General features: G+C 43.4%; 1 protein-coding gene across 2 annotated transcripts; it reads right to left on the bottom strand.

Moving 5' to 3' along the window:
• Nucleotides 1-7060: 7060 nt before the first annotated feature.
• LOC132816403 (SLIT and NTRK-like protein 5) lies at nt 7061-12271 on the bottom strand. 2 transcript variants are annotated; one of them, XM_060825934.1, is made up of 2 exons: nt 12209-12271; nt 7061-11383 (listed from the first exon to the last, which is right to left on the bottom strand). In XM_060825934.1, the coding sequence occupies exon 2, from the start codon at nt 11337-11339 to the stop codon at nt 8610-8612; it is 2730 nt and encodes a 909-aa protein (XP_060681917.1). In that variant the 5' UTR covers nt 11340-11383; nt 12209-12271; the 3' UTR covers nt 7061-8609. The 2 variants fall into 2 exon arrangements, with proteins under 2 accessions (XP_060681917.1, XP_060681916.1); XM_060825933.1 differs by lacking the exon at nt 12209-12271 and having other exon boundaries at nt 7061-11708.
• Between the last annotated feature and the right edge of the window lie 1274 nt (nt 12272-13545).

Below are 13545 nucleotides of genomic sequence, written 5' to 3'. Positions count from 1 at the left end.
CAATAAATGAGCAAAATGATCTAATCAAAAGGGATTCTACAAAATTGAAAAATGCAATATTGGCCAATTGGTTTTAACTCAATGGAAATAAGCATTACTCATTGTGCTTTAAAGCTGTGATCCATTTTATTACACCACATTTTTCATGTGAAATTATCTCAATTGCTCCAATTTCAGAAGTCAGCTTTGGCTAAATGGATTGCAAGAACCACTCTGAGCTTTCAGGTTGTGGGTTCAACTTCCACTGTACTAATTAGAATGTCTATGTCATGCTGACATTCAGTGCTGGGGAAATGTTGCCTGTTTAGGAGTGTCAGTGAAAATGAAGTCCCGACTGCCTTCTCATAAGTTTCCATGACACTATTTTGGAAAATAAAATCATGGGAGTTATTCTTGATGTCCTAAGCAATATTTATTGAAGTCAATGCCAGTAAAACCAAGTTATCATCTCATTATGATGTTTACATTTGTGGGAACTTGTGTGCAAATTGACTGGTGTGTTTCCTGCATGGCAAGTGATAACCCTTCAAAACAGTATATTTTTGCAAATAAAATATGTAATCTTATCTTGAAGTCATGAAGAGTGTTGTATAAATACAAGTATTATTTTCTCTTTAACTGTAACAAGCTTATGATCAGTATTATTTATTCAGATTATGAACCCCAGTAGTAAAATTCTTTCAATGTCACAGGTTTGCAATGTAAAGAGAAAAGAAGGGGAAATACAAGTCTTGTACACTTAATTTAAATATTAGAACCTGGAGAGCCAGGCTTTAGCATGGGTTGGTACTTGTGAATTTTGTTCATTGCGTATTACTAATGCATCAAAGATGACTTTGCAGCAGTTCTATTTTTATTATGTCTATTATAAATTGTATGATTTCCATATTAACCTGTAAGACAAATGTGTCTTGTTGTTTGGAACCATGTGTTTGATTCCTTATAATATGCACGCTTCCTTCAGAAAACCATTGTATTCATAGAAACCTATGATGTAGAAGGAGGCCAATCAGTCTTTCGCAAATATGCTGGATCTTTGATAAATCAGCAGGGCACTTCTTTATACTAATCTGGGTGAATAAAATTTCCAATAAGTTTCACATTCTCATCCACACTTCTGTTGCTAAGGGGAATTTCTGAATCTTTTTGTATCCAAGCAGTCTGACTTTCACTATTAAACAACAGCTGCTTTCTGATTTCTACTGTACAGATTTCTGAAACTTCATTGCTTTCTCATATTCCAATGCAGTTCTTATGTATCCGGATGAGTTATACAAAGTCTGAATATCTTGCAGCATTTCATTGACTGACAAATGCACAACATGAGATTTCACATGCAGCCTTCTCCAACAGGCCAAAATTATAGATTATATATTATACTGGTGCAAGTCATAGGGGGAAAAAAGCTCAATTTTTATTCTTACCTAAATATGTGTGTGAACTGTTTACAGGCAACAACTGTCAATGTGCTACTTTAAAAATGCATTAGCCTGTATAAACTAAATGGGTTAAGGATTCCGTTAAAATTGTGCGCACAAGTAGATCTGAACCAATGAGCTAAAAATAATGCACAGAGAAATGTCAAATTGATAACAGACCAAAAAATTACAATTATGATGAAGTCAAAGAACTGTGAGGACGCTGTAAAGATTCACTGTAAATGTGAACAGATCAGTAAACTGCATGTAGGCTAGATTGTTACGTTTAAGTCAACTAAACTGGTATTATTTCCATTCAAAAATAACATTTTCAGGGGTCATTTCAATAACACTAATGAAACTGAAATACTGAGAACAAAGTCCAGCTACTTTAATTTGGTACTTAAGGCTTGCAAATTGAAAACAAAAACTAAAAGTTTCCTTAAATTGTCATTTTGTTTTCCTGAACAAGATACACTGAAATTATTTCTTCTGTCGAATAATTCTATTTAGCCAGGTAGAAATAGCAATGAGTGTTTTTGCTGATCTGACTTTCCTGTAACAAAGAAAAAAATACGGATAGGGCTCAAATGTTCTCTAACAGAAGAATAATTAAAGAAGTGTGTCAGGGATTATGTTGGGATATTATGCGCAATGGTGTACAGAATGTTTTTTTTATTGCCATACAATAGCTGAGCATTTGGCAAAAAAAAGTGGCAGGACAAGACAGACAGCATTGATTTCCAAAATCATGTTTGACAGATCTACTGAGTTTCTTCAAGGGTATAACGAGTAAAGTGGATGAGAGGAAGTCAGGAACATGCTTTATTGCACTTTCAGAAGGCTTTCAACAAAGTTTTACATGAGATTAATGAGCAATATTAAAGTGCAAAGGGTTGGAGGTGGTGTATTGAGATGAATAGAAAGCTGGTTTGCAGATAGGAAAGAAAGACGATAAACAAAGAAAACAGGCAGGGAATAGTAGGGTACCACAGGGATCATTGTTAGGACCCCGACTCTTGCTAAAGTATATCAGTGATTTGGAAGAGGGAACTCAATGTAATACGTTTAAATTTGCAGATGACACAAAGCTGCTTGGAGAGGGGTTGTGGGGAAAATACAAATTATTTGCTGTGATTTGGGTAAACTAAATGAATTTGCAAATGCATGGTGTATGCTGTACGATGTGGATACATGTGAGGTTATCCACTCTGATAGCAAAATAAAGCAGGAGAATAGCTTATTAACAGAATATCTGAGAGCACAAAATGTGCAATGAAACCTGGGCTTTTGTACTGGTCACTGGAGGTAAACATGCAAATGCAGCACGTGGTAAAGAAGCGAAATGAAATTTTGCCATCAGAGCCAGAGAATTCAAGTGCAAGAGCAGTGACATCATGCTGCAATTATACAGGGCCTGAGTGGGACCACGTCTGGAATGTTGTGCACAGTTTTGGTTTCCTTATCTGAGGAAAAATGTTCTTGCTATAGAAGGAAGACAGCTATGATTTACCAGACTGATTTCTGGAACAGTAGAACTGATGAATGAGGAGAGGTTGAATCAGTTTGTATTTGCTGCAGTTTGTAAGAACTAAGGGGGATTGCATGAATTGGATAAAGTTCTAAAGGACTAGGCAGTGTAGATGCAGAAAATTCCTAATGATGGGGGTTAGTCCTCAATCAGGGATCACAATCCAAGTACACCAGGTAAATGATTTAAGAATGGGATAAGGAGACATTTCTCCACCCAGAGAGTAGTTAGCCTATGGAATTTGCTACCACAGAACAGTCAAGAACAAAACATTGTATGATTTCAAGAAGTTTGATATAGCACTTGGGATTAAAAGATCAGAGTAGCGAGTTGGATCACAATGAATGGGGAAGCATGCTCAAATGGTTGGTTAGCCTACATGCTCTTATTTTCAATGTTTCTATGTTTTATATTCCAGGAGGATGACAGGAGTCTTTGGGATTCACAGGAATGTTTGTATCACTTTGTGGGATGGCTTGAATGTATATATTGAATTTCCAATCCCTATAGAGCCAAGTGTTGCTTTACTTTTACCTTGCAGACCACTAAAAAATGGATTGAAAAGAAAACACCAAAGTCAGGAAACTCCCTAGGTAATTCATAAAACAATAAATCATATGTCAATTTAATTTGCTGTAAATTAATGTCAGGTTTTCTCTTTAATCATAAAAATGTAGCAGACTAATATAATATATATTCTTTTTAAAATAAGACACAACAAATCATAAGCATGTCACGGAAACAAGTCAACTATTCTACAAATCAGTCCTGAGCACAGGTTCGCTTGAGTTGCTTTGTTGCCAAAATTCACTCAATAATTTTAACTTTTCAAAGGTAAAACTATAGTTATTATATTCAACACAATACAATAAAACAATAAAAGATTGTTTTACTCCTCCTGAGCACAAAATAAATTATTTATTTAAAACAAATCTTAATTACCTTCTTCCTATTCTGTTTGTAATTATCCATCAACAACTTTTGTAGCAATACTGTAGTACGGATCTGCTTATGAATTTATTGTTAATACCTTGTGACTTTGTGTTGCAGTACATGATACTTGAACACTGACACAGCAAACCAGTTTCTGCAGGGACCAGCAGAAATTCAGGTGATGTCACAAAACTGAATCTTATGGGAATCAACAGCGATTGTAGCGCATTGAGAGCCTTTCAAGTTTAAACAAACTATTCATTTTTAGTGAAACATTATTTATAGGGATGTACAATGTAAAAAAAAAGTAATATGCTATCAGAGAACATCTCAAAATCAGAGGTGTTCATTCCATCTTTTGTACAGCATGTTTAATTTACACCTTCAGCTATTAACTTTACAACTGACTTATTTCTTCCATGCTTTTTTAAGGTGCCTTCTCTGAAGTGGCTAATAACCAGTGATACCTGGATTCAGGTCAAATAGTACTGAGATGAACATCTAACAAGATCCAATTCTCTGTACTCCATATATTATGTATTTTGAGCATGATTCTTACATTTTGGGTCACATATTCAAAGTTTTAGTCACACTCTGATTGCATTAAAAATTAGATTTCATCTAAATTTTCTGTTGCTGTAAAGACAAAATAAAGAAATACTGCATAAATCAATATATTAGTATTCTTTCATCCTAATGAGAAAGTGTCAGATTGTACTGTTGAGCACCATTTTGTTTTTTACTTCATTCACACCTGTGTAAAAATTTACTACACAAAACTTCAAAATCCCAGACAAAAAAAAAATCTACCAAGGATTTTAAATCTTATCAATCAGTGGTTTAAAAATAATTATCAAGTTTAAAATTTTTGTGGGAAGACAATTTGAATACCTGTCTGTTTCTATATTTGTAAATTACAGTTTAATATTCCAGGACTTTGATGTTGAAATAATTTGGATTGATAAGGTTTGTAGATAGGAGGCGTGCTACTTTATCAATTATAACTAAATGAACATAATGCATTTCTTTGAACATTTACTCGATGTAATTTGATAAGTTGTAATAGATGTTATTTAATCTTATGCAATAATTTGATCAATCATTGCTCAAAAATATGTCACTGCAACTTAGATTTTCTGAAAATATATATGTGTTCAAACAATAAACTTCCCAAACCATCACTTAATAAATAGAAATTATGATGATTTTAACCACCCAGGTAGTCCCAGTTTTATTACCTTGAAGTGGCCATATCTTGCTGAAAAAGTAAAAATCTTTCTTAGACATACCATTATTAATAGACAAATTTGGCAGGACAATCAAGGGGATGAAGAGATAATTCACGAATTGTGAATCTCCAGAATTAGCTACTTGATTTTTGCCACTCTGCACTTTCTTCCCATAAAAGGCATTTTTTAAAATCCTTCCATTAATTTTGAATAATGCGTTAAGTTTGTACAATACTTAGGAAAACATTAGGGGTTAAAATTAACAGTATACAGGTACAAATATTTTAATCAAATAAAACTACTAATGCAGTGCCAATTAATCTGGTTCAGAACTGCAATAATTTAAACTGTTGAGGCTCTTTCCTGCATGTAATAAAGTTAGCAAATATTTTGCATATTTTAAATGTAAATACTTGCACACTTTGTCTTTTTTTCCAATCCAATCTTGCTTTCTTGTCTTTTCAATTTCCAAACCTGATTTGTTTCTAATTTACCCTTATTTTCTATTTTTCCTGTTTTTCTCTCTCAAACCTTAAACCTGCTTTAATAATGAGTTTTAACGATGGTCCTATTACACACCCAGGTCCCAGTTATCCTGTTGCAGTCACCCACTGTTATCAGCTTTCACTGGCAACAAGCTCCAACGCAAAAATGCGTTTGAACTCTCAGGTGAAAAAAGCATCTAAAGGATAATGATGCCCTATTCCAACAAGATTTGGCCATTGCACTTCAAATGGATTATTTTTAATGTATTTATGAGGAATACATATAATTACTTAGCCAATAAAAACTAAATGGATATGAGATTGGATTTGACTTGGAATTCAAAGAGTTAAGCATTGTTTCTTTTTTTTCTGGGAACAATAATTCAACAGCTAACTCAATCGGAGTTATACAGATATTTGGTTTATGCATGAACACTTTAATCAATGGCACTGGCATAACTACCTCAAGCTGCATTGAATTAAATAATGAAGATTGTCCAAAATCTTTTCCCTTTTAACAAATTTGCTTGGTGATAAACTAATCTCAATAACCCAGTCAGTCAGGATGTATTTTGTTGTACCATGCAGTTTAAATCAGCAATGGAGAAAATTAGACAGCGGTGTATGAAATAAACTTAGTGCATGTGGCATATAGTGGTAACATCTTCAGTAAGGAAAGGAGAAAGACTGGATTTATTTTATTGGTATGCCGCTGCATTACACTTGGGCTAAGCAAAGAAGATAGAATGCATCTGATAACCTACACTCCAACTGTCTTTTCCCAGATATGCCTGCCTACCTTAGCATGTATGCACTATGAAAAAAAAAAGAAAATGGGTACATTCATGATAAGTAACAGTATATTCCCACTATATTTATAATGCACTGTTAAATTCCACAAAACTAGAACCAGCTCCATCTTAAGACTGGCCATGATGGTTACATATTACAAGAAGCAAGAGTGAAAAGGATTTACTGAGTCTTTAGTATAATGTAATCAGGTGAAAATAGTAAATATGGTGCTCTCTCATTTGCTATAATAATGAAAATATGTCCATAAGTTAACATCCTTTGGGAAATCAATATAACTTTTGCTAGTACCAATTTGTATTTTACATCAAAACTTCCAGAAGATCCAACGTAATTAAATTACTTAACAGATTTCAGAGGGCAATGCATCAGTTTTTGTTCTGTGACAATTAGATCTTAATTATGTTTGCAGTACCACAGAAAAGTATTGCATCATAAAATAAATCTACAATGTTCTACAATAAAGACCTACAGTAGAAAATCATGTCTGGATGGTTTCCTTCACATTACCTAATAAACTAAATCGTCTCACTGATATGTTTGTGTGAAAATAATGATAAATACTGGTAAAAAAAAACTTTACACTTTATAGCAGTATTAAAAAAAACTTGTTTGGAGTTTACAAATTATTTAAATGAATACTGTGTAGGGAAGAAGGCCTAGCCATTTGAACACTTTTAAATCCCTTGACATGTGAAAAAATGACTTTATTTAGGAACCAATTAATGTGAAAAAAATTACTCATTTAATATTGACCTTCTCGTGTATATATGTTAATCATAGCATTAGAGGATGGGGTACAAATACCATATTTAACAATTTAAGGGTTTGGATCTAAAATACTGCTGATGATTGTTGTGGAGACCTCTACTGGGGATGCTAATGCAGTCTGTAGAGTCAAATTTCCAGGTCTACCTCTGGATGCTTCTTTAATTAGAATTCCTTCATCGACAGATCACATTAACCCTTAACTTAAGATTACTAAGCTTGCTGCTGGCTCATATTGGAAATCCAGTTTGACAAATAAATACAATTCCATGTCAACAAATATTTAAAATGACAACAGTAAATCCAATTAAAATGCTGCTTCCTGACAAGAGATTCTCACTGCACTGTCATCTCTCTTTATTTGGCTTTAATGTGTAGCCAATGCAAAGCAATCTGCCATTGTTTTGAAGTTCAACTGCCTGTTATAATTTATTTTTTGTTAAATTATATATGGTATTTAAAAAAATCACACAAATAGCCAGTTTTAACACCCGGTGGTGTAATATAACTACCCCGTTCAGTTTTTTTTACAAGGGTACAGACATTACATACAGATTTGTACAATCCAACAGATAGCCCTGCGTGGCCCCACTGCACACACTCAATTGTGCAATTCTGAGATGAATATTAAAGACCTCAGGTTTCTTTCTAATTTAAAAGTGCAGAATGCATACAAAGACATCCACTTTAAGAATAAGAGCTTCATACTAAAATTAGGGATGTGCTAGCCTCGTGAAGTTCAATGAAGGACCATTTTGACTAATTATAAAGACAGCTGAAGCTAGAACCAAATCCAAATTGTGCACTGACATCACCTATGACACACTTTGATCCACTGCATCAGGTATGTTGAGTCATGTTGCAAAACTGCAAAAATGAACTGGTGCATTTTTGTACAACATGCGATATTTCTGATGTCATCTAGGAATAAGCAAAATATTTTGGTTGGAGAGGTAACTACCAGGTGATTTTTTTGTGTATGTGACTATAAAGTATGGTATCGGTCTACTTTGTAACTAAAATACCTGGCTTGTTGTACACATGAAGAAACTGCAATTTACTAAGACAATGTGATGCTAATTTAGTTAAGTTATTATTTTTTTAAAAAACTGCTTCCAGATGGGCAAGTTAATGTAAGAAAGACTGTAAGGTTCCCGTCTGGGGCAATGAAATCCAATACGTTTACTTATGCCTATTGTCAGTATATCACGAGGAAAATCTTCAGTTTAGGGTCCTCTGATCCTAGCAAACTCCAGTGTTTCAGTGGTGCCGTGAGTTGAGGTGCACACCCCTGGCTGAAATCTTTCAAGGTGATTATCTGGTGGCCAGACACTTTCTCCTCAAACAAGTATGTGAAATGAAAAGGAAACAATAAAAAATAAAACCGAATTTCAGATAATTAGAAATAAATACTGTATATAAACAACTCTGTGGCTTAGAACTGACTGCACGTTGTCTGTTTTTCGAGAACTTCGAGGTAGTCCGGCTCGATGTGAAGCTTTGCTTTCAGTTCCAGGTAATCATTTCTAATTTGCTCGGCATATACATTACCGGGTGCCCCGTAGAGCACCGTCTCCCTCATCCTCTCCGGATGCAAATACTGGCGTCTAACTTCATAGTTCGGTGAGTAATTATAGTTTGGTGGGCTACTAAATTTATATTCAACACTGTTGCCAGTGGGTGACTGTTTGCCCGGCTCTAAGATGCCACGGTAGAAATGGTCCACGTCTTGAACTGGGGAGACCTGCTCGTGGGGCTCGATGGTGCTGATGCTGTACGAGGGGCTCCTCAACTGGTTCTCTCGCTCGTCCTCCACCGGGTTTCGGTAGGTGACCTTGAGCTCGTGTAGGTCCCTGTAATCGTCCACCGAGTTGCCCTCGCGGGACCTGTAGATGGGGTTCTTGCACATGTGGCCCAGAGGGTGGGGTATGTACTCGTAGACGTGCCCGGCGGGGCTCTTGGCTTTGGGCGCCGGGCCGTGGCTGTAGACGCTGTACTGCAGGTTGAAGGAGCTCACGTCCGAGTTGTTGGTGCTGGCGCGCTCGCTCTGCGCCCGCTTGCGCCGCTTCATCACCACCACGAAGAGGCCGGCCGCCACGAACACCGACGCCAGGAAGACCAGCAGCAGGCTGAGGATCAGCACCGACAGGGGCACCACCGAGCCCGCGTCCGCCGGGAACGGGGTGGCCGCGCCGGCCGTGGCGAGGGGCCGAGCGGCCGCCCCCGGCGGGGCGGGCCGCGGCAGCGACGGCGTCGAGAGCGCCACCTCGTCCGAGTGGTCCGGGCAGATGAGGTCGGCGCGCAGCGAGGCCAGGTCGTGGCCGGCCAGGTGCTTGGGGGAGTGGCAGGCCAGGCGGCGCACCAGGGCGCCGGGGCCCAGGCGCTCCAGCCAGCGCTTCATGCCCAGCAGCGGGCAGCCGCACTCCCAGGGGTTCTCGTCCAGCTCGATCTGGATCAGGGAGGCCAGCTGCTCCAGCAGGCCGGCCACCGGCAGCGAGGCGAAGCGGTTGCCCCGCAGGCTGAGCCGGGTCAGGTTGAGCCCGGCGAACAGGCGGGGCGGCAGGGCCCTCAGCAGGTTGTGGTGCAGGAAGAGCAGCTGCAGGCCGGGCGCCGGCGACAGGGTGCCGGGCCCGAGCCGCCGCAGCGCGTTGTACTCCAGGTAGAGGTAGCGCAGGCTGCGCAGCCCGCGGAAGGAGCCCGCGCCCAGCGCCTCCAGGCAGTTGCCGTTCAGGTAGAGGCGCCGCAGCTGGGTCAGGTTGGCGAACGCGCCGTCCTGCACCGCCGCGATCCGGTTGTGGCCCAGGTGCAGCAGCTCGAGGCCGGCCGCCTCGTCGAAGTCGCCGCGGCGCACCGCCGCCAGCCGGTTGCCGCTCAGGTACAGCTTGCGCGGGTTGTAGGGCCGGGGCTGCAGCTCGGAGAGCCGCTCGATCCGCCGCTCCTGGCAGTTGACGTTGAGGCCGAGCTCGGAGATCTGCAGCTGGCAGCTGCACTGCCGGGGGCACACCAGGGGCACCGGCGGCTTGGTCTGGTAGGCGAAGATGGGGCCGTATGGGTAGCCCTGGCCCTCCTCGCCGTCCCCCTCCGCCTTGCTGAGGGACGGGCTGCGGGAGGTGGTCACCCTAACCCGGGACGAGGGCGCTTTGGGCAGGCGGGTGCCTTTGGCCTGGGACCTGGAGGGGGACGAGGTGGCGGGGGCGGGGTGCTGGGCCGTGGGCGGGGGCACCGGGCTGCTGCTGTGGAAGTACCCCCGGGTGCTCAGGGCAGGCGGAGGCGGCCTCCAGTCCGAGTCCAGGCCCACCCCAGCGGCGGCGGCGGCGGGGATGGGGGCCGGGCCGCGGCGCGGGCACAGCTCCTGGCGGGAGACCTCGCCCAGGTCGCGGCCGTGCAGGCGGAACGGGGTCTCGCAGACCACCTCGCCGACCAGCGCCGTGTACGCGATGCTCTCCAGCCAGGCCTTGAGCGCCAGCAGCGGGCAGCCGCACTCCCAGGGGTTGTCCTCCAGCTGCAGCTCGGCCAGGCCGCCCAGGTGCTCCAGGAGGCCGGCGTGAGGCAGCGCCCGGAGCCGGTTGCCCCTCAGGTCCAGGTGGGTGAGGGGGACGTGGCGGAAGAGGTCAGCGGGCAGGCCGGCCAGCAGGTTGTCGTTGAGGATGAGCACCTGCAGGCGGGGCAGCCGGTCCAGGGTGTCGCCCTCCAGCCGCCGGAGGTAGTTGTAGTCCAGCTGCAGGTACTCGAGGCGCTCCAGGCCGGCGAAGGCGTCCCTCCGCAGGCCCTCCAGCCGGTTGTTGTTGAGGTGCAGGCGCCGGGTGGCGTGCAAGCCGCGGAAGGCGCCTGCCTCGATCTCCTCGATCCGGTTGCCGCCCAGGTGGAGCACGGCGGCGCCGCTGAAGTTGAGGAACTCGTCGGCCTGCAGGCGGCTCAGCAGGTTGCCGCTGAGGAACAGGTGGTAGACGGGCCAGCGGGGCGGGCTGAGCTGCAGCACGCTGACGATCCGGCTGTCTTCGCAGCCCAGCACCAACACGCCGTCCTTCTCCTGGCAGGAGCACAGGCTCTCGCACGCCTCGCCGTAGCTCTCCGGGGCGGCTCCACCGGCCACCGCCTCCAGCCGCCACCACCAGCCGCCCACCAACGAAGCCAAGGCGACGGCCCGCGTGAGCCACACGGACATCTCGGCGGGGCTCCCGGCGCTCACTCCCACCCGCGGCTGCTCACCTTCGACAAGACAGAGAGAGACAGAAAGCAAAGTGTGAATACTTGCCATCGTGAACTATCGACGACCATCACCACAAACATACATTAACAACGCACAGAGCACCCCCTCACACACAAACCACCCCCCATCCAATTTGAAATGGGGTGGGCGGGCAATGCACTCAAATTGCTATCGCATCCCCGCCCCTTCCCCAATAAGATTGAGGTCATCCAAAGTTTAAAGAAAACGACATTCCCCGATGATCACTCCCAGGATCTCTGACTGCTTCTCCGGTGCAAGTTCCTCGCAGGCTGTTAACTGGGCAGAGAGAGAGACGTACTGCACTGTGCCGCCTGGCTAAAGGCAAAGCTAGGAGGCTCCTCCGAGTTGAGATAGGAAGTTGCATTTTAGTGTGAGCGTCACTTATCACCCACTGCGTTAACGTCACTCCAGCATCAACATGCATTTGACCACATTTCAAATCTATTCCTTGATGAGATGCGCCAGGAGCCCCCGATTCAAAAGAAATCACGGCCATTTTCAAAAGCATCTTTGTGTTTTGGAAAATAATATAATACCAGCGCTGACCAAACGCACACATTCTCTCTGCAGCTAATTCCAGATCAACTGTTCTCTTCCAAAACCCCAACGAGGAGAAAAAAAGGGCTTCAGAAGCGACTGAGCGCTCTGACAGAGCAATGCGGCTCATAGGCTTCACTTCAAGCACAGTAAAGTGATTCGGGAAATAACAATTATAATAAACAGGCTACAAATGGCTTTATTGTTTTTCTCTCAATTTGAACAGAATGCTGGACTCCCCACCCTCACCCCACGAATCAACTTACCCCTTGTCCCCAAACACTAGCGGCTTTGAAGGAGAGCTCGACATATTCTGCCATGTCTGACTTCCACTCGGAATTTGGCAAAATGCAAACCCCGATGCAAGTCGCTAGATTACAACATTTGTAATTGGATAAAGCCAGTCACCAATGTGCCAGCGTAGGAAATGCTGGTCAGATTCGGCGGTAACTGTCGCAGCCCTTCATCCTTCCGGGTAAAAAGATACATTCAAGTTGATTAAAGGCAAACAAATGATCTACGTCAGTGATTTAATACCCAAATTTCATTTCGCTCGAACAAATCCGATTTCCTGGCGCTTTTTGTTTTCATTCAGGCACTGCATCACTCCGCAATAAAAAAAGGGAGATGCATATTTCGACCCACTGATGCTGGAAATCACTTCATTCTGACCGCGATTTGTGTGTCCCCACTGTGCAACTCCAAGCTATCCAATACACAAGGTGCAACGTTTAAGCACAACACTTCAGCACAATTATTATTTCCAGTCGGAATCCCCTTCGCATTATGGAGGTGTGAGGAAGCTGTTCACCCCCCCCCCCCCCATTTTAATTTCCCTTTACCTTACTCTGATCTCTGCGATATCTGCTGGGGTACTTTGATCAACATTCTCCTTCCCAGACCCCCACCCAAAAGAAAAAGTTTTACTATTTAATCAGATATACTAACGGGAAATATAGCAATAAACACGAAACTTCACGCATTTGATCTCAACACTGATTAAAGCATTGCCCAGCGCAATTTACTTTTCCGGATTCTCATATGTGTCTCATTTTAGTATCAAAGGAGGTTTTGTTTTAACATTGTTTTTGCTCAGCGCTCAATACTTCTGACTACTGCATCTGGCACACATACACACAACACATTAAACCCGCTTACTTCAGCACCAAGACACAGTGGTGGCCGATTTAGATCCCCGTACATTCAGTTCTAATGAAATTAGGATTCACCTACCCAGTTCGTCTCCTGAAATCTCACAACATTGCAGGGGTTCGGAGGGTGGGGGTGCGCTTCCGGCCGCGATCCGAGTGGAACTGGCGCTTTCGGAAGGTGATTAGTAATCCTTCCAAGTGGCTGTTGTTCAGGGGTAATCGCGGTCGCACTCGAGATAGATTTCGTGGACTAGCTCCTGCTCACGACGTTCGCTGCGCGACCGCCCGCCGAACGGACGGACGGACGCTCGACTTCTCCCCCACTTGCACTTCCACCAACTTTAGCAGACAGTGAACAAGACAAGCCGGGTCGGCAGTAGCCCCTCCGCCCGGTCCCTAGCCCCTTGCTCACAGAAGCACATCCTCTGGTTTACCACCGCTGCAGCCCACAC

This window comes from Hemiscyllium ocellatum, chromosome 6, assembly GCF_020745735.1.
Source record: "Hemiscyllium ocellatum isolate sHemOce1 chromosome 6, sHemOce1.pat.X.cur, whole genome shotgun sequence".
Taxonomy (NCBI): Eukaryota; Metazoa; Chordata; class Chondrichthyes; order Orectolobiformes; family Hemiscylliidae; genus Hemiscyllium; species Hemiscyllium ocellatum.
This window is presented reverse-complemented; position numbering and strand designations above follow the sequence as displayed.

Excerpts from the sequence above, each read along its gene's own strand:
- LOC132816403 (XM_060825933.1), bottom strand. The coding sequence starts at position 11,432 with ATGGCAAGTATTCACACTTTGCTTTCTGTCTCTCTCTGTCTTGTCGAA.